General features: G+C 43.7%; 1 protein-coding gene across 1 annotated transcript; it reads right to left on the bottom strand.

Moving 5' to 3' along the window:
* Positions 1 to 16,552: 16,552 nt before the first annotated feature.
* Positions 16,553 to 17,837, bottom strand: LOC122027942 (nudix hydrolase 17, mitochondrial-like). Its single transcript, XM_042586957.1, has 3 exons — positions 17,533 to 17,837; positions 16,818 to 17,115; positions 16,553 to 16,729 (listed from the first exon to the last, which is right to left on the bottom strand). The coding sequence occupies exons 1-3, from the start codon at positions 17,604 to 17,606 to the stop codon at positions 16,610 to 16,612; spliced, it is 492 nt and encodes a 163-aa protein (XP_042442891.1). The 5' UTR covers positions 17,607 to 17,837; the 3' UTR covers positions 16,553 to 16,609.
* Positions 17,838 to 19,101: the final 1,264 nt, after the last annotated feature.

The following is a 19,101-nucleotide window of genomic DNA, read 5'->3' as shown; positions in this document are numbered from 1 at the left end:
ACTGCGTGGTTGTGAAGTATTTATACCAGCCGCATGTGGCTGATGGTTTATTATTTGTTTGTATTGCTGATTTGGTCACCGGTACAGGGGAGATTCTGCCGAAATTTTTCGGTAGGGATTTCTCGTAGTTAAGTAGCGTACCGGTTAAGTAGAGTTAGTAGTTAAGTAACTGTAAGGCTCCCTAAGCCTAATTGGGGAGGCTATTAAATAAAGTAACCGAATGAGGTTTCATGGGCATAAACGGGAGGTTTAAATTAATGAATTTTCGTGAAAATAAAAGGGATAGAGGCGAGGACAGAAGATGAATTGATACAATAAGGTTAGAAGGATCAAAATGATAAGATTAAGAGGAATTAAATAGGGGTTAAATAACTCAACTTATCTACGTTAACATCAACTAAGGGAAACAAATGTAGAATTTAAATGGTTATACTTACCTAAATTGACACTCATTAGGGATACAAATAAGGGTATATTGGCCACTCTCATCTAAGTTAATAACCTAAGCTAGTGCTAACTTGATAACCCTAGGTATAAAGAGTCCTAACCTTCACATAAACCGGTACCCTACAGTGCAATCACTATCTCCTCACGCGCCGTCAACCTCGGCGGAGCTACTGCTTCGGTGGTGGAAGCTGGGGGCGACGCTGGTTTTGGAAGCCGACTGCCATCGTGAGGAGCAGATCGGACAGGGGAAAACGAGGACGCGCAGTGGAAGTCACGGGGGTCTCGGGGAGAACGGGGAAGCGCAAGAGCAGGCAAGTACATCTTAGGGTGATAACTTGAGATCTGTAAGATAGTGCGAAGTGGGAAACCTAAGGAAGGTGAGTTATGGTATAGATTTTGACTGGTTAATTCTTCCTACGGATGTTCTGATCGGTTTTCTTCGGAGATGCCACGATTTGTTTCTTTTGTTGTTGCGTCCGTTTGTTTCCTTTCCCTACCGTGGGTTCACATGTCTTTTGGTATTCTTCGCCGGAGCAATTTGCTATTTGAGGTACTTGATTGCCAGGGGATTGTTCTGTGCATGATTTATGCCGTGTTGCTTGACTGTGAAGGATTTGAGCATCGATTTCTTCTTCAGGTTGTAGATGTTGTGAGTTTATGAACACTACCTGTTTGTCAATATGCCTAGCCGAGAGGAATTTGGTGGATCGAGCTGTGTTTTGAGAGGTCTGTGGAGTCTTGATTTTGGTTTATGGTTTCTGTGAAATATTGTTTTCTGTGGAGTCTTTCAATGGGTTTTGTGAACGATCGTTTATGCTATAATTCATGATAGATTCGGATAGACTGTGAATGATTTACACTTTGATGGTTTACATTTCTGGTTTAATTTTCCTGCAGTTCTAATGGTATTGATCTACCCACTAGTTGAGGTTTTGGATTGTTTTTTTTTGTGGCTCTGTCATGCTTCGCCGGAATGTGCTCTTATTCTTGAATTAGTTGTGAAATTGATACGAGATTAAGTTGATGCTGTGAGTTTTGTAGGATAACTGTGTTGGTTTGGGATGTTAATTGGGGAATGATTTATTTTCTTTGGGCTTTTCTGTGGAATTCTGGATTTGGAATCGGTTTTTCCTGTGGTGGACAGATTTACGTTTCGTTTGACGATTTGGTCTTGAGATTTGGTAGAGGTTTTTGATAGTGGGAGCTGTTGGAATTTCTGCGTTCTTCTTGAGGGATTTTAGTTGCTATTGACTGTTTGTTCTTGTTGATGTTTGCGGTTGGAGGTGTGTGTCCGGAAGAGTGGGAATTGGATTGTTTCGTTTGGTTCAAACAGACGGATTTATAGCGGATTCGATCTTCACATCGTTGTTAGAAGTTTTTCCACACATCTCTGTTATGGATCTGTGCATATTGGGTTTGGTGTTTGGTAAACCATGGAGAGTGAGTTTTGATTGGGAAGCTATTTAAATGACTGTTGGTTTCTGGTAGAATTGATAACTGCCTTATGGACTAATTTCTTTTCATTATGCATTTGATTCGTATAGCAAGCTTCACGGATTAATTAAACTATTATATGTACTGATTTCCTTACCGGTTTAGTATTGCAAGCTTCAATTGTTAAGTAATGCTATGTTGCTGCATATGAATTTTGCACCTCATAAATACTTCTTAGGTTGCATTAGCTTGGGCGTGCATGAACAGGATTGAAATGACATGGTTACTGGATGATATGGAATTGAAATGAAGACATGGTTATGTTATGGGTAGATTAAGTCTTATATAGCTGGTTGATTGAATATGAACATATGTGGTAGCAGTACGGGATGGGTGACCCGGGATGAGCTCCGGGGAGGGCCCATCCAAACTTGACTGATACTGGAATATATGTTAGCTTCGGCTATATGATTGCATGTTCTCTAGGAGGTACCTCTAGGTTCATGGGACTGTTGACTGGCTCTAATTGTGGTTACCGGATATGTGACATATTCATCTTATTTAGCTATGTAGGAACTTTATTTATCACATTTTCCTTCACTGATAGGTAATATTTTAGGTATGTTCTATTGTTTAGCCTCCTATCTTTACTACATTATGGATGTCATGCTTTATCACATGAGATATTACTTGCTGGGTTGTAGACTCATGATGCCTACATTTCAGGTGAGGATGTGTCTCCGGGCACGATGGAGGGTCTACAGACGGAGTAGGCGAGTAGGCGAGATGGACGCATGACGTTGTCTGGACATTAGGAGTGTTGAGTCTATGTTGCCCATGGGAAGAGTTTTGCCTTGGTGATGTCAAGAGTGTTGAGTCTCTTTGTTAAACTTTGTGAGGAATGATGACTTTTACATTTGATGAAATAATATTCTTTTGGAATTGGTATTACGTTATAAGTGTATGCTAGTTGCGCTTCGTGAATGGTAAAAAAAAAAAAAAAAAAAAAAAAAAAAAAAAAAAAAAGTTGGGTACAGGATGTTTCAGTTGGTATCAGAGCAACACACTCCTAGGGGACACCATGCGCTAGCCATCTCGTCAGGAACTCGACTACTTCAGCCAACAGTTTGTAAGATCTACATTATTTTAATTCTGTATTTAATGCGATAACCTAGTCATACTATGATTGTTATACTGATATGTAATTATGGTATATGAATGAGATTAAATCGGAAATTGTACAGGATATGGCTGGTAGAAGGAACAACAATAACGGAGAGTTGGGCGGTCAGAACAATCAGTTTCTAGAAGGACTTACTGCACTTCTACATGAGCAGAACCGCATTCATGGGGAACAAATTCAACAAATACTGCAGGCTAGGGAGCAGGGAAGCACCCCCAGACGTTCAACACCAAGTACGCAACCGGTCTACAAGCAGTTTCGGGAGCTTGGACCGACGGAGTTTAAAGGCACCACAGACCCAATCGTTGCAGAGGGATGGATTCGGTCTCTGGAAACGATATTTGATTTCATGCAGCTCACAGATGCGGACAAGGTCAGGTGTGCGATATTCATGCTCCGGGATGATGCTCGGGTATGGTGGGAGGGGGTGCGGCTGACTGTTGATTTGACTACTTTGACTTGGGCTGATTTTAAGGAGATATTCTATGGGAAGTATTTCACAGTTGACAACCGGACACGACTGGCACGGGAATTCTTGGAGCTTCGTCAGGGAGATATGACGGTGGCAGAGTATGTCAGGAGGTTCGAGAGAGGACGCTATTTCGTACCTATGATTACCAGTCGACCAGTCGAAGAATTGAAGCACTTCACCGAAGGGTTGCGGCCGGCTATTCGCCATGATGTCAGGCTGAGTCGAGTCACCACATTCAGAGAGGCAGTTGACCAGGCACTGATGTCCGAAAGAGACAGAAATGACATGGTCAAGGAAGCTCAGAACAAGAGATTGAGTTATCAGGGACGGGATCAGCAGGAGCTGGGAAAGAAGAGGTCAGTTACGGGTCAGAATCCAGGGAAGCAGTCATTTAAGCAGGCGCAGTCGCGGCAGCAAATTCAGAAGACACAAGCAGCTGAGGGTACTGGTGCCAGGGCTGAAAACAAGGTTCGCTGTTCCAAGTGCGAGAAGATTCACGTTGGGCAGTGTTTGACGGGTACAGATGCCTGCTATATGTGTAAGAAGTCAGGACACTTCGCTAGAGAATGTCCATTGCTCAAGGAGCCAACCAAGGGGAGAGTATTTGCGATGACTCAAGAGCAGGTGGACCTGGACACAGCTATTATCACAGGTATGATTTATATCGCCAATATTCCGGCCTGTGTATTAATAGATTCCGGAGCTACACATTCTTTTATATCTGAGGCTTATCTCACAAAATTGGGCATTATACCTGAACGAATGGTTGCGGAATATAGTGTTTCATTACCGTCAGGGGAAGAATTGCATAGCAACAGAATGGTAAAGAATTGTCAAATGATGATGCAAGATCATATGGTGGGCGCGAGGTTCATTGTGTTGGAAATAACAGAGTTTGATGTGATCCTTGGCATGGACTGGCTGGTTCAGCACGATGCAGTCATCAATTGTAAACAGCGGACGGTTAAGTTGAAGCTACCAAATGAAAAATTCCTCATTTTTCAAGCAGCTTCACAGATAGCGGTACCCCACATGATTTCCATGTGCAAAGCTCGACGAATGCTGAGCAAAGGATGTGAGGGGCTCTTAGTTCACATCTCGGTTACGTCGGGGGCACAACGACCAAGTTTGGAGGAAGTGGAAATAGCCCGAGACTTCTCAGAGGTGTTTCCAGAGGATGTTACCGGTCTACCCCCGACTCGGGAGGTGGAATTCGGAATAGAACTAGTACCGGGGACTATGCCGGTATCAAAAGCACCCTACCGGTTGGCGCCTACCGAAATGAAAGAGTTGAAGGGGCAGTTGCAAGAATTGCTGGACAAGGGTTTTATACGACCAAGCGTGTCGCCATGGGGAGCCCCGGTGTTATTCGTACGCAATAAAGATGGGACCATGCGACTGTGCATTGATTACCGGGAGTTGAATCGAGTGACAATCAAGAACAAATACCCATTGCCCAGGATTGATGATCTGTTTGACCAGTTACAAGGAGCAACAGTGTTTTCAAAAATTGATTTGCGGTCAGGGTATCATCAGATGAAGGTGAAGGAGGAAGATGTGCACAAAACAGCCTTCAGAACCAGATACGGGCATTACGAGTTCCTGGTTATGCCATTCGGACTCACAAATGCCCCAGCGGCATTTATGGACTTGATGAATCGAGTATTTCATTCCTACTTGGACCAGTTTGTTATTGTCTTCATTGACGATATATTAATTTACTCTCGAAATTGCCAAGAACATCGTCTGCACTTAACCACGGTGTTGCAGACGTTGAAGGAACATCGGTTGTATGCTAAATTTAGCAAGTGTGACTTTTGGTTGAATCAGATTCCATTTCTAGGGCACATTGTCTCAGGGAATGGGATAGAAGTGGATCCGGCCAAAGTTGAGGCAATCCGGAGTTGGGATACGCCAAAGAATGCTTCTGAGATACGGAGCTTCTTGGGGTTGGCAGGGTATTATCGAAGGTTCATCCAGAATTTTTCCCAGATTGCCCTGCCGCTGACCTCGCTGACTAAGAAGGGGGTAAGATATGAATGGACAGATCGGTGCAAGAAAAGCTTTGAGGAGTTGAAAGGAAGATTGACGATGTCACCGGTGCTTACGATCCCGGATGGTTCTGGACGGTTTGTGGTATACACTGACGCCTCTAAAACTGGATTGGGAGCTGTGCTAATGCAGAACGGGAAGGTTATTGCGTATGCCTCACGTCAGTTGAAGGTACATGAGCAAAACTATCCCACCCATGATTTGGAGCTGGCGGCGGTTATATTTGCTTTAAAGATCTGGAGGCACTACCTTTACGGGGAACGATGTGAGATCTACACAGATCACAAAAGTTTGAAATATTTCTTCACACAGAAGGAATTAAATATGAGACAGAGACGGTGGCTAGAGTTAGTGAAGGATTACGACTGTAACATCAACTATCATCCGGGTAAGGCTAACGTGGTAGCTGATGCTTTGAGCCGCAAATCCGCTACGTTGTCGCAACTGACCAGCCAACAACAGTTGATATCGGAATTTCAACGATTGAATTTGGAGGTAGTAGCGCCAAGGGAGCAGCTTAAATTGTCAGCATTGGTCGTAAAGTCAAATTTACTAGATCAGATCCGAGAAGGTCAGAGGGTGGATCAACAGTTAACAGAATGGAAGCGGAAAGATGAAGAAAAAGGGCAAGCTATTTACTCTACCGTGGGTGGAGTCGTGCGATACAAGGATCGCATCTGGGTACCTAAGATGGGTACACTTCGAGAGGATCTCATGAATGAAGCGCATAACACCCCATATTCCACACATCCTGGGAGCACAAAAATGTACAGGGATATGAAGTTATTGAATTGGTGGCCAGGTATGAAAAAGGACATCGTCAAGGTAGTGCACGAATGCCTCACATGTCAACAAGTAAAGACTGAGCATCAGAGACCAGCAGGATTGCTGGAGCCACTTCCGATCCCTGTCTGGAAGTGGGAAGAAGTTGCCATGGATTTTGTGGTGGGTCTACCAATCACTCCCAAGGGATCAAACGCTGTATGGGTTATTGTGGACCGATTGACCAAGTCGGCACATTTCCTACCGGTAAAGACCACCTTCACGATGACGCAGTATGTAGAGCTATACATAAGAGAAGTGGTGCGGCTACATGGGATCCCAGTTCAAATTGTGTCAGACAGAGACCCAAAATTTACCTCGGGATTCTGGGAAAGTCTACATAGGGGAATGGGTACCAGGCTGACATTTAGTACCGCTTTTCATCCCCAGACGGATGGTCAGTCTGAACGGGTGATTCAGATTTTGGAGGACTTGCTACGAGCATGTATGATGGATTTCAAGGGAAATTGGGAGTCAAAGCTTCCTCTGATAGAATTCACTTATAATAATAGTTATCAGGCAACCATAGGTATGGCTCCATATGAGGCGTTGTATGGAAGGAAGTGCAGAACGCCGTTATATTGGGATGAGGTCGGTGAGAGGACAGTTCTGGGCCCAGACATAGTGACCCAAACAGTGGAGCTGGTGGAGAAGATTCGGAATAGAATGCAAGCAGCGCAAAGTCGTCAAAAGAATTATGCTGATCAGCGACGAAGAGATTTGGAATTCTCAGTTGGAGATCATGTATTTCTTAAAGTATCACCAATGAAAGGGGTACTGAGGTTCAGGAAGAAAGGGAAGCTCAGTCCAAGGTATATTGGGCCATTTGAGATTCTGGACAGGATTGGAACACGAGCTTATAGGGTTGCTCTACCACCCAATCTGTCCGGGGTACACAATGTGTTCCATGTATCTATGCTCAGACGATACATATCTAACCCCTCTCATGTGCTCGGACATGAGTCCATGCAGTGGACCTCAGATCTGGCCTACGAGGAGCGCCCGAAACATATTCTTGAGCGTCAAGTACGGAAATTGAGGAACAAGGAGATCAAGATGGTGAAGATTTTATGGGGCAACCAGCAGATGGGGGAGGCCACTTGGGAAACAGAACGAGATATGCGCGACCGTTATCCGGATTTATTTGGTAAGTCAATTTCGGGGACGAAATTCTTATAAGGAGGGGAGAATTGTAAGGCTCCCTAAGCCTAATTGGGGAGGCTATTAAATAAAGTAACCGAATGAGGTTTCATGGGCATAAACGGGAGGTTTAAATTAATGAATTTTCGTGAAAATAAAAGGGATAGAGGCGAGGACAGAAGATGAATTGATACAATAGGGTTAGAAGGATCAAAATGATAAGATTAAGAGGAATTAAATAGGGGTTAAATAACTCAACTTATCTACGTTAACATCAACTAAGGGAAACAAATGTAGAAATTAAATGGTTATACTTACCTAAATTGACACTCATTAGGGATACAAATAAGGGTATATTGGCCACTCTCATCTAAGTTAATAACCTAAGCTAGTGCTAACTTGATAACCCTAGGTATAAAGAGTCCTAACCTTCACATAAACCGGTACCCTACAGTGCAATCACTATCTCCTCACGCGCCGTCAACCTCGGCGGAGCTACTGCTTCGGTGGTGGAAGCTGGGGGCGACGCTGGTTTTGGAAGCCGACTGCCATCGTGAGGAGCAGATCGGACAGGGGAAAACGAGGACGCGCAGTGGAAGTCACGGGGGTCTCGGGGAGAACGGGGAAGCGCAAGAGCAGGCAAGTACATCTTAGGGTGATAACTTGAGATCTGTAAGATAGTGCGAAGTGGGAAACCTAAGGAAGGTGAGTTATGGTATAGATTTTGACTGGTTAATTCTTCCTACGGATGTTCTGATCGGTTTTCTTCGGAGATGCCACGATTTGTTTCTTTTGTTGTTGCGTCCGTTTGTTTCCTTTCCCTACCGTGGGTTCACATGTCTTTTGGTATTCTTCGCCGGAGCAATTTGCTATTTGAGGTACTTGATTGCCAGGGGATTGTTCTGTGCATGATTTATGCCGTGTTGCTTGATTGTGAAGGATTTGAGCATCGATTTCTTCTTCAGGTTGTAGATGTTGTGAGTTTATGAACACTACCTGTTTGTCAATATGCCTAGCCGAGAGGAATTTGGTGGATCGAGCTGTGTTTTGAGAGGTCTGTGGAGTCTTCATTTTGGTTTATGGTTTCTGTGAAATATTGTTTTCTGTGGAGTCTTTCAATGGGTTTTGTGAACGATCGTTTATGCTATAGTTCATGATAGATTCGGATAGACTGTGAATGATTTACACTTTGATGGTTTACATTTCTGGTTTAATTTTCCTGCAGTTCTAATGGTATTGATCTACCCACTAGTTGAGGTTTTGGATTGTTTTTTTTTGTGGCTCTGTCATGCTTCGCCGGAATGTGCTCTTATTCTTGAATTAGTTGTGAAATTGATACGAGATTAAGTTGATGCTGTGAGTTTTGTAGGATAACTGTGTTGGTTTGGGATGTTAATTGGGGAATGATTTATTTTCTTTGGGCTTTTCTGTGGAATTCTGGATTTGGAATCGGTTTTTCCTGTGGTGGACAGATTTACGTTTCGTTTGACGATTTGGTCTTGAGATTTGGTAGAGGTTTTTGGTAGTGGGAGCTGTTGGAATTTCTGCGTTCTTCTTGAGGGATTTTAGTTGCTATTGACTGTTTGTTCTTGTTGATGTTTGCGGTTGGAGGTGTGTGTCCGGAAGAGTGGGAATTGGATTGTTTCGTTTGGTTCAAACAGACGGATTTATAGCGGATTCGATCTTCACATCGTTGTTAGAAGTTTTTCCACACATCTCTGTTATGGATCTGTGCATATTGGGTTTGGTGTTTGGTAAACCATGGAGAGTGAGTTTTGATTGGGAAGCTATTTAAATGACTGTTGGTTTCTGGTAGAATTGATAACTGCCTTATGGACTAATTTCTTTTCATTATGCATTTGATTCGTATAGCAAGCTTCACGGATTAATTAAACTATTATATGTACTGATTTCCTTACCGGTTTAGTATTGCAAGCTTCAATTGTTAAGTAATGCTATGTTGCTGCATATGAATTTTGCACCTCATAAATACTTCTTAGGTTGCATTAGCTTGGGCGTGCATGAACAGGATTGAAATGACATGGTTACTGGATGATATGGAATTGAAATGAAGACATGGTTATGTTATGGGTAGATTAAGTCTTATATAGCTGGTTGATTGAATATGAACATATGTGGTAGCAGTACGGGATGGGTGACCCGGGATGAGCTCCGGGGAGGGCCCATCCAAACTTGACTGATACTGGAATATATGTTAGCTTCGGCTATATGATTGCATGTTCTCTAGGAGGTACCTCTAGGTTCATGGGACTGTTGACTGGCTCTAATTGTGGTTACCGGATATGTGACATATTCATCTTATTTAGCTATGTAGGAACTTTATTTACCACATTTTCCTTCACTGATAGGTAATATTTTAGGTATGTTCTATTGTTTAGCCTCCTATCTTTACTACATTATGGATGTCATGCTTTATCACATGAGATATTACTTGCTGGGTTGTAGACTCATGATGCCTACATTTCAGGTGAGGATGTGTCTCCGGGCACGATGGAGGGTCTACAGACGGAGTAGGCGAGTAGGCGAGATGGACGCATGACGTTGTCTGGACATTAGGAGTGTTGAGCCTATGTTGCCCATGGGAAGAGTTTTGCCTTGGTGATGTCAAGAGTGTTGAGTCTCTTTGTTAAACTTTGTGAGGAATGATGACTTTTACATTTGATGAAATAATATTCTTTTGGAATTGGTATTACGTTATAAGTGTATGCTAGTTGCGCTTTGCGAATGGTAAAAAAAAAAAAAAAAAAAAGTTGGGTACAGGATGTTTCAGTAACGGTCGCCCTTAGAGAGTAGTAGTAGTAGTGAGAAGGGTGGTCGTTACACCTTAGATGCCAAAGATATGCTTGGTTCATTTCCGAATGTTCTTTTCTCTTATTTTAGTTAGAAGATGAGTTATAAATTTTCATGTTTTGCTTTGTGGGAGAAATTGGATTTAAAATATATAAATTGCCAACTAATGTACCAGAACAGATAATCACTTTATTTCTCTTAATAACTACATCGTTACTAAAGGAAACTAAATATCCATCTAAAAATAGTTTAGAAACTGAAATTAAATTCTTTCTAAAACTGGGTACATAAAGACAATTTCTTAAAACCAAATTTCTATTTCTACTAAAAAATAAGTAGACGTCTCCCACTGCAACAGCTGCCACCTTAGTAGCAGCTCCCTCTTTCATAAAGACAGTTGTGAAGTCCTGGTGAGTGAAGCCAGACAGATGGGAAATCCTAGTGAGCGAAGCCAGGCAGTTGTGGAAGTTCTGGTGAGTGAAGTCAGGCAGTTGGGAAATCCTAGTGAGTGAAGCTAGGTGAAAATCCTGGTGAGTGATGCCAGATAGTTGTGAAAGTCCTGGTGAGTGAAGCCAGGCAGGCAGATGGGAAATCCTAGTGAGTGAAGCTAGGTGAAAGTCCTGGTGAGTGAAGCCAGGCAGGTGTGAAAGTCCTGGTGAGTGAAGTCAGACAGTTGGGAAATCCTGGTGAGTGAAGCTAGGTGAAAGTCCTGGTGAGTGAAGCAAGGCAGTTGGGAAATCCTAGTGAGTGAAGCTAGGTGAAAGTCCTGGTGAATGAAGTCAGGCAGATGGGAAGTCCTAGTGAGTGAAGCTAGGTAGAAAGGGAAGTCCTGGTGAGTGAAGCCAGGCATAGGAAAATCCAGGTGGATCAAGTTTGATCAGTCACCGGTATTGGTAAGTCCAAGTGGGTCAAGGTTGACCGGACACTTGGCATGAGAAGAAAGTCCAAATGGGTCAAAGGGATTGCCGAGCACTTGGTGAGGGAGTCCTAGCAGGTCAAGGGTGACCAGATGCTAGGCATGATATACCAACAGGTCATGGTTGACCATATGTTGGTTCAAGGGACGTTTGGACTTGATTTGGCAAGTCTCACATGGGCTGGATCGATCAACCGATCGATTGGCTCATGCCCAATCGATCGGTTGATCAATTGGGTGAGTCCCGCCGAAGGAAATCCTCCCAATCGATCAGTAGATCGATTGGGGGAAATCTCCGTTCGCATAGAACGTCTCCCAATCGATCGACCGATCGATTGGGAGCCTCCAATCGATCGGCTGATCGATTGAGAGCTGTGATTTTACGCGATAAGCCCTGGATCGATCGATCAATCGATCCAGGTGATTTCCAAGAGCACAGAGGCGCTCTGGATCAATCGGTTGATCGATCCAAAGCCTCCCCAATCGATTGGGAGCAATCCAATCAATTGGGATTCGACCGTTGGCGCGAATAAAGCCGTTGGCGAGCGATTCCTTCAGCACTTCTTCCTTGGCTTTCTTCCATGCGACCACAGCGATTCCACAGCTTCTTCACAGAGCTCTCACCGCCAGATCTTGAAGATTCTTGGAGGCGTTTCCAAGTCAAGAGGCGGATCTACAGCAAGAACAAGAAGATAGGGTTAGGGTTTTCATTCCATATCTTGTAAGATATTTCTTATATTTGTCTTCCCTTGCTTTCTTCTTGTATTGAGAGTGTTGTAAGGCTTCTCCACCTTCGGTAGTTACCGTAGAGGAGTGATTTCATAGTGGAGGGTGCGTGAGTGTGTGGATCCTTGGATTAGTCACCTCTTCTTGAGGTGGATACCAAGTAAATCCCTTGTGTTAGCATTGTAGTTGTTGTTTATTGTATTTTTCGCTGCACATCATCGAAGAAACAAAGCAACAAAGAGCACGACAAGAACGAAGAGCTATTCACCCCCTCTAGCTACATTCGGTCCCAACAAGATCATAATATTACATGGAGTTCCTTTGAGTATTATTTCGGATAGATACCCTCGGTTCACGACTTGATTCTGGCAGAGTCTGCTGCAGGCCTTAGGCACTCAGCTCTGTTTCAGTATAACTTTCCATCCACAAATATATGGACAGTCAGAGCGGACCATTCAGACTCTAGAGGACTTGCTGAGGTCTTGTGTATTGGATTTCAGAGGCAGTTGGGAGGACCATTTGCCATTGGTAGAGTTCGCATACAACAACAGCTTTCATTCGGTTATCTAGATGACACCGCTTGAAACATTGTATGGTAAGCCTTGTTGGATACCCACCCTCTGGGATGAGGTTGGGGAGGCCCAGTTGCTAGGGTCTCATAGAGCTCAGCAGGAGGCAGAGTTAGTCTGTACTATCAGACGGAGGATGTCAGAGGCACAAGACTGCTAGAAGAGTTATGCTGATCGGAGACGGAGACCCTTGGAGTTCTCTACAAGCGACCATGTATTTCTGCGAGTCTCACCCACGAAAGGGGTGAAGAGATTTGGCCTCAGAGGTAAGCTAGCTCTGCGCTACATTGGACCTTTCCAAATCTTGTAGAGGATTGGAGCAGTAGTTTATCGTCTGGCACTACCACCGTCCCTGGTAGGCGTTCACAACGTATTTCATGTGTCTATACTGAGGAGATATACATCCAACCCGGCATATGTGTTATCTGATATACTAGTTCCCCTTCAGCCTGATGTTACCTACGAGGACGTTCCGGTAAGGATTATGGACCGGAAAGAGCGTCAGTTGCGAAACAAGACTATCCGGCTGGTTAAAGTCGGATGACGGCATCATTCGGGCGAGGAGGCTACCTGGGAGCTCGAGGATACGATCCGAGCTCAATACCCCCACCTTTTCACTTGAGGTATGTGGGTTAATTTACCATTCAACATTATATTCTTTATCTGTTGTTAGTACTTGCTGATGGTAGATAACAAAAATTTGATGACCAAATTTTATTAGTGAGGGAGAATGTAAAATACCGAAAATGGACGAATCACCATAAGGGAATTTTTTAGAATTTTTAGAAATTTTTTCAGAATTTTTCGGAGACCGTATGTCTTCGGTTACAGGGATAAAAACCGGACCCCTGGAAAGCCTGTTTAAGGCTACCCCATTTAAGCGAGAAAAAGTTTATTTTTTTCTTTTTCTTTTATTCTTTCCTTTGTTTCTTCCCCCGCGTGCCCGAGCCCTCACCCGACGCCTCTTCGTGCCGAGCCTCCTCTCACACCCGATCCTTGCCCTAACCGCACGCGACGATTTCTTGCTCCCCCGCGTACAAAACACTTCGGCAAGGGTCTCGTTCTTTCTTCTCGCCACTGCCCGAAGCTTCATCCTCTCCCTAGATTCTGATCGCGCTGTCTCCTCCTTGCACCGATCGACATCCGCGCTGCGCTAGCCCTCGCCAGAGCAGTGGTGTTGTCGGTCTTCTCTGAGCCCTAGCCATCTTCTCGGCCACGCTTTCTCCACCCGACAACGGCGCCACCCGCAGATGCCTCGGTCCCTCTGCTCTAGCACCGACAGATGGCCGCCTCCTCTATGCCCTACCTTGAATCTGTCGTCGCCGCTGCAAGAACTACGTCGACCCTCGCTGGAGCGACTGAGTCCCATCCGCTGTGCCCTAGCACTGACGCCGACCACCAGGTCCGACCCAGCGCCACCGTTGCCTGTGCCCTGGCTTCGAGATTCGTCTCCTCTTCTCAGTAGTGGTGTTCCGGGAAGGTGACAACACGGTGAGTTAGGTTGTTTATTTGATCTGTGATCTCCACTGCTTGATCTCTACTTGATCCAGTTGATTCCAATCTTGATCCTAACAGTATACTGGAATCCAACAGAGAGGTTACGTTTCTGTGGTGCTGGAATTGTGATCGTGAAGTAGGATTTGCTATAGGTGTTCTTGAATTGCAGCAGCAAACAACCCTTCATCCAACATCACCTTGTTTTCGCAGCGGCTGTGAATTGAGGTAAGGTGTAGGGGAATTTGATACAAATTAGTTAAGTGTGAATTAGGTTTATGCTTATGTGTTGATTAGGATTTTGCCCTAATTTAGGGTTAGAGATTTTATTTAGCTATTTATTAGAATTGTAGCTAAATAAAAATGTATATATATATATATTGGTGACACGGGACTTTAACGCGAGATGAGTATCTCGAAGTCGGGTTTGGACTGGATTGAACCTTTCTATTGGAGGTAGGTACCTTGACTTATCTATTTTGATATGTCATTTGATATGCATAGTAATTTTTAACAAGTAGTAAAAATTATGTTTCGTATCTGCATCGGTTTGTCACTACCGGATACCTATTACATGCTTGTTTTTGCTTACTTGTTATGCATTCCATGTTAGTACCCACCTGATTTTATATGCTTATAGAGGTAGTGACATAACAATGTCATTTTATGTTCAGGACCTAGGTTTTTATACCTTATTTGACCTGTGTACCTAGACCATTGATTTGATTCATTTATCCTTTGGTACACATTATGTAGAGATGGATAGGATCAGGATATTTCCATACTTAGTGTCATGCATCATCTCGTATGATTGCATACTATGCAATTGTTGATTCCATTATTGTTGAGCACATCGCCAGTTACATGGATCTGCACACACAACCACTCATGGGTTAGTGGTTTCTATCAGACAGGGTGTGTTACAATAGGTTACTTTGTCAAGGTCTCCGTTGGTCCACTCATGGGTAGTGTGACGCAGCGTTGTAGCAGGACAGAGATCCCTCATTTGGACTGGCTCAGGGAGATGAGAGCATTGAGCTCGCCCACTTATAATTTGGGGTAAGGAGGATGAGTGTACTCTGACAACATCCCGTCCACTCGGTCACTCATCAGGAGCAGTGATGACAGAGTGCACGGTTGTCACAGCCCTACCCACTTGATCTCACCATCGTGTGTGAGACGGCTGACTGACAATAGGGGTGACCAGGACATGTCATTGACATCATACGCATTGATGCATTTATTGCTTGTGTTTGCTGCACTTATATGCTGCATATTTGGTGGATGCATATGTTTGACATGCATACAGGATTTCTATATCTCTCGGTCTATTATCCATACACCATGTCCTGGTTAGTACAATTTTTCTCCTATATATTTCAGTTTGCATTTATCATTCCTATATCAGGAGACTGTACGCATAATTATTGCTATTGGTTATTTTCTTACTATGCATGTCAGTAGTTACCCGCTGAGAAGTTGACTCACCCCATTGTTATTACTATTTCCAGGTTGAGGCTGCCCGGAGAGTTCCAATCGTTAGTCCCCTTGCAGATCGCGAGGATATTTATCTGGTCTTTTATTTTTTTTTTCTTATTATACTATCTAAACTGTGTTTTAGACTTGTTCTGGATTTTGACACTTGGATCTTGTAGGGTCCCTAATTACCATTGGGTTTTATTTGGATATGTTCTGCTACATGTCTGTCTAGACGGCAGAAGAGGTGAGTTGATTTTATTTGTGTCGTTGTGATTTGTGTTTTATAGGTGTAATTGAATAGGATATAAGTTTTGAGATTTATGGGTGTAGTTGAGTAGGATTTTTTAGATGATTTTTTTTATCGTTGTATTAGTTTAGTTTGACTATTAAACTGCGTGGATGTTTGCTTATTTTTATTGTTATTATTCTGACCGTGTTGGTCGAGATATCTGAATAGTTGTAGGAAATTTCAGATTATCATCTGTACAAAAAAAATACTATTGAAATTTCTTCTGACAGAAATTACCTGGAACATGATAATCATATCAATTGATTTTTTTTTTATGTCGACCTCGACTTCAGACATCCCACCTTGTTCGCTATATCAATATATTTTTTAAAAAAATTATTGTTTAAAAACATGTGAAAATTGGCCTTTGGACAAGCATCTTGCCATCTATTCTATCTCATTTTTTAACGGGAATTGCCAAATGCTTGTCGCTTCCAAGTTACTTTAATATCAATCAAGCATTTCATTGTGGATGAGTGGTCGTATTTCCTCTTAAATGAAGAAGTATTTCAAATTTCAATTAGAACCTTTTTTCAAAAAGAAAAATTAATGTTATGGTAAGATTTGACATCAAGTTGTCTTATAAACTAGCGTGTTAGTTGATTTATAAATCAAAGATTTTATCGATTATGAATTTCTTCAACACAGATGTTTAGTTAAAATAAATCAATGAAATTAACCAACGAATAACAATTTACACCCCTTCCTTTCTGTCTTCGGCCCAATACATGCTCTGCTACTTTGTACAAAAGATCAACTATCCCAAGCTTATCAATCAGCACGAGAAGACCAGCTCCTCCATCAAATCTGAGCTCGAGAGACGCTCCATCAATCTATCCAATGCCTCCTTCATCCACGACTGCTTGCACTCCGCCATTACTTCTGCTACGTTCACCTGTTCATGTCCATTTTAATTATCAACATCCAGGCAGGCAATAAAGAGATATTTGAACTTCAACTGCAACTTGAATTCTTCGACTTACCCATTTCCGAGTTCTCAGAGCCTTCTCCGGCCAATAATACAATTCCTCCGTGACATTCAAAGGGAACATGACGGCCTCGTGGATCTTGTCATGGCTTTTGCTCTTGTATCTCCATTCCCCGAGCTTATCCTCGACCTTTCCTTGCACGCCGGCTTCTTCGAACGCCTCGCGACACGCAGCCTGGATCATCGTCTCGTCCAGCTCCCAACCTCCCTTTGGGAACATGATGTCTTCTCTCTTTTGGGAGGTGACGACCAGCACCTCGACCCCATTTTGCTTGAGCTTGTAGGGAATACACCTGAAGGAATGACAAGCAAGATGTGTCAGGGGAAAAGTTGCTGCTTTATTTTGTTTTGTTTGTTTGTTGTTGTTCAGAATGTTAATCCGGAAAGGCTTGGGTTAGATGCTAATGTTGTGCTAACCGTGAAAGAGATGTGCCACCAATGAAACGAGTGGGCCATCAATTATTGAGATAAGGATTATCTCGCGAGGAAGGTTATGAATAAGAACAAAGGCACTGATGGATTTGGGGACGGGGGGGTTAGTCGGAGAGAACGATCAAGATGCCATTTTTCAGTGTAGGTTCTAAAGCGAATTAAATTCATCTCAGATACTGAAACCAGAATTGCTGATTGCATTCAGAGAATTAAGGTAATTTCGGATCAAAAAATCTTGTCGAGAGGAAGATGGGAAGGAGATAAGAACGTAAACGCACCCAACGATGAGGCGGCTCCCGCAATTGTTGTAGCGCTGCAGTTGCCTTCCTTGTCGAGAAACCAAAGCTACCATCTTCCTCTTCTTCTTTCTGGCTGATTAATCTAGCAGATGAATCAATTAAGTAATTCTCCCGTACGTGGTTTGAAATTTTGCCCGGGACCCTGGAATGCTAATTAAAGCCCAGAAAAGTTGCACGGGAACTGTCTCGCTCGTCTGGTTGCCGTAGCTGCACCTAAAATAGGAAAGGATAGGAGAGGAGAGGAGAGGAGATGAATGCTGTGAGGTGGGATTGGGGGCGAAGTATGGATAATTGCCGTATTATATAAAGGAAGATGTGGTGGAGGCCAGCGCGGAATCAAAGAGGACGATGACGCTGATGGAGGAATTTGGATGGCAGGAAGAGGAGAAGGACGCGTTAAGGGCGCCAGACAAAGTGGTTTGCCGCGGGGCTTGCGATGCTGAGGCAAGTGTGGTGAAGGAGAGCGACACCGCGGGGAGAGCGAAGTGGAGGAACGGCGGCGCGGTGGGGCCGCCGTGCGTGCCCCGCGTGCCTCTCCAAATCCAAATCGACTGCGCACCCACCAACCACTGTCTTAAGCCCCATCATTATACAAATTTTAGGTCCACCGAAATCAAATTTCAAATATATAATAATCGATATCGATCGCAAAATTTTCTTTTTTTGAACGTTTTATTAGAAGTTTTTCACTTCCGTACTTTGTCATTTTTGAAAATTTGTATGCAGCCCCCGTTCAGGTTGAAACCAGCGTTGTTTACAATAGAGAAACCATTCGCATCCGCTATAATTTCTTCGTTATGTAAATTACTTGCAGAAATTGGTTGATTACGAAGAACACGCTGCCTGGGCTAACGAAGCGCGTGCGCGTTGACAAAAGACGAGATTGCCAAACTCTGACATTTGGTTGACCAGCTTGGAAAGGATTAATTTTGTTGCTCGACTTCGCTTCACCCGGTGGCGGCTAAGCGCCGTCAAAGCCACGCAGTCGACGTCGAAACACAACCACGTGATTAATCAGAGAGGGGAGATGTACGGTCGAGGTCAGCGAAATGCCCAAAGTGAAGCCCAGTCGTCGCGTCGAGCCGGGCTCTTATTTGGGCCGGCCTGTGAAGCTGTGGGTATATTCCGTCGCACTGACCGCACAAGACAAGGGAACATCTCTATTCCCTACCCGCACGCGCTGGTCCACGCCGTCGTATGCCACCAAAAGGCAGCTAGCTGGGCCTGTTGGGGATCAAGTGCGTACCGTGCTTTGATGCCGGACTTCACTCCTCGTCTCTCCTCTTCAATAAGCAACTCGGACTGGTACTCTGACACCATCATTGCGACCTGCTATCTCGAGAATCAATACTCGCTCCTCCTTTCCTTGGAAGAATTGCTTTCAGTTCACGCGACATCGAGTCGAGCATGTACGATGGTAGCGGAGTCGTCACGGCAGTGACTGACGCAAATCGGTAATTATTAGATAAAAGGCTTGAGAGCAACAACGCAGCACACTGCTCATTTGTAAAGTTTTCCTTTTAATTTTTATTATTAATACATTTATTT

Source organism: Zingiber officinale, chromosome 10A (genome assembly GCF_018446385.1).
Source record: "Zingiber officinale cultivar Zhangliang chromosome 10A, Zo_v1.1, whole genome shotgun sequence".
NCBI classification, from domain to species: domain Eukaryota; kingdom Viridiplantae; phylum Streptophyta; class Magnoliopsida; order Zingiberales; family Zingiberaceae; genus Zingiber; species Zingiber officinale.
The sequence above is the reverse complement of the archived record's forward strand: the minus strand, read 5'-3'. Positions and strand labels throughout refer to the sequence as shown.

Bases quoted from the DNA above. Each gene is read 5' to 3' on its own strand.
- LOC122027942 (XM_042586957.1), bottom strand. From the start codon at position 17,606: ATGGTAGCTTTGGTTTCTCGACAAGGAAGGCAACTGCAGCGCTACAAC. The intron at 17,116-17,532 runs GTGCGTTTACGT...TCATTCCTTCAG, and splicing joins GGGAGCCGCCTCATCGTTGG to GTGTATTCCCTACAAGCTCA. The intron at 16,730-16,817 runs GTAAGTCGAAGA...GGACATGAACAG, and splicing joins CTCTGAGAACTCGGAAATGG to GTGAACGTAGCAGAAGTAAT.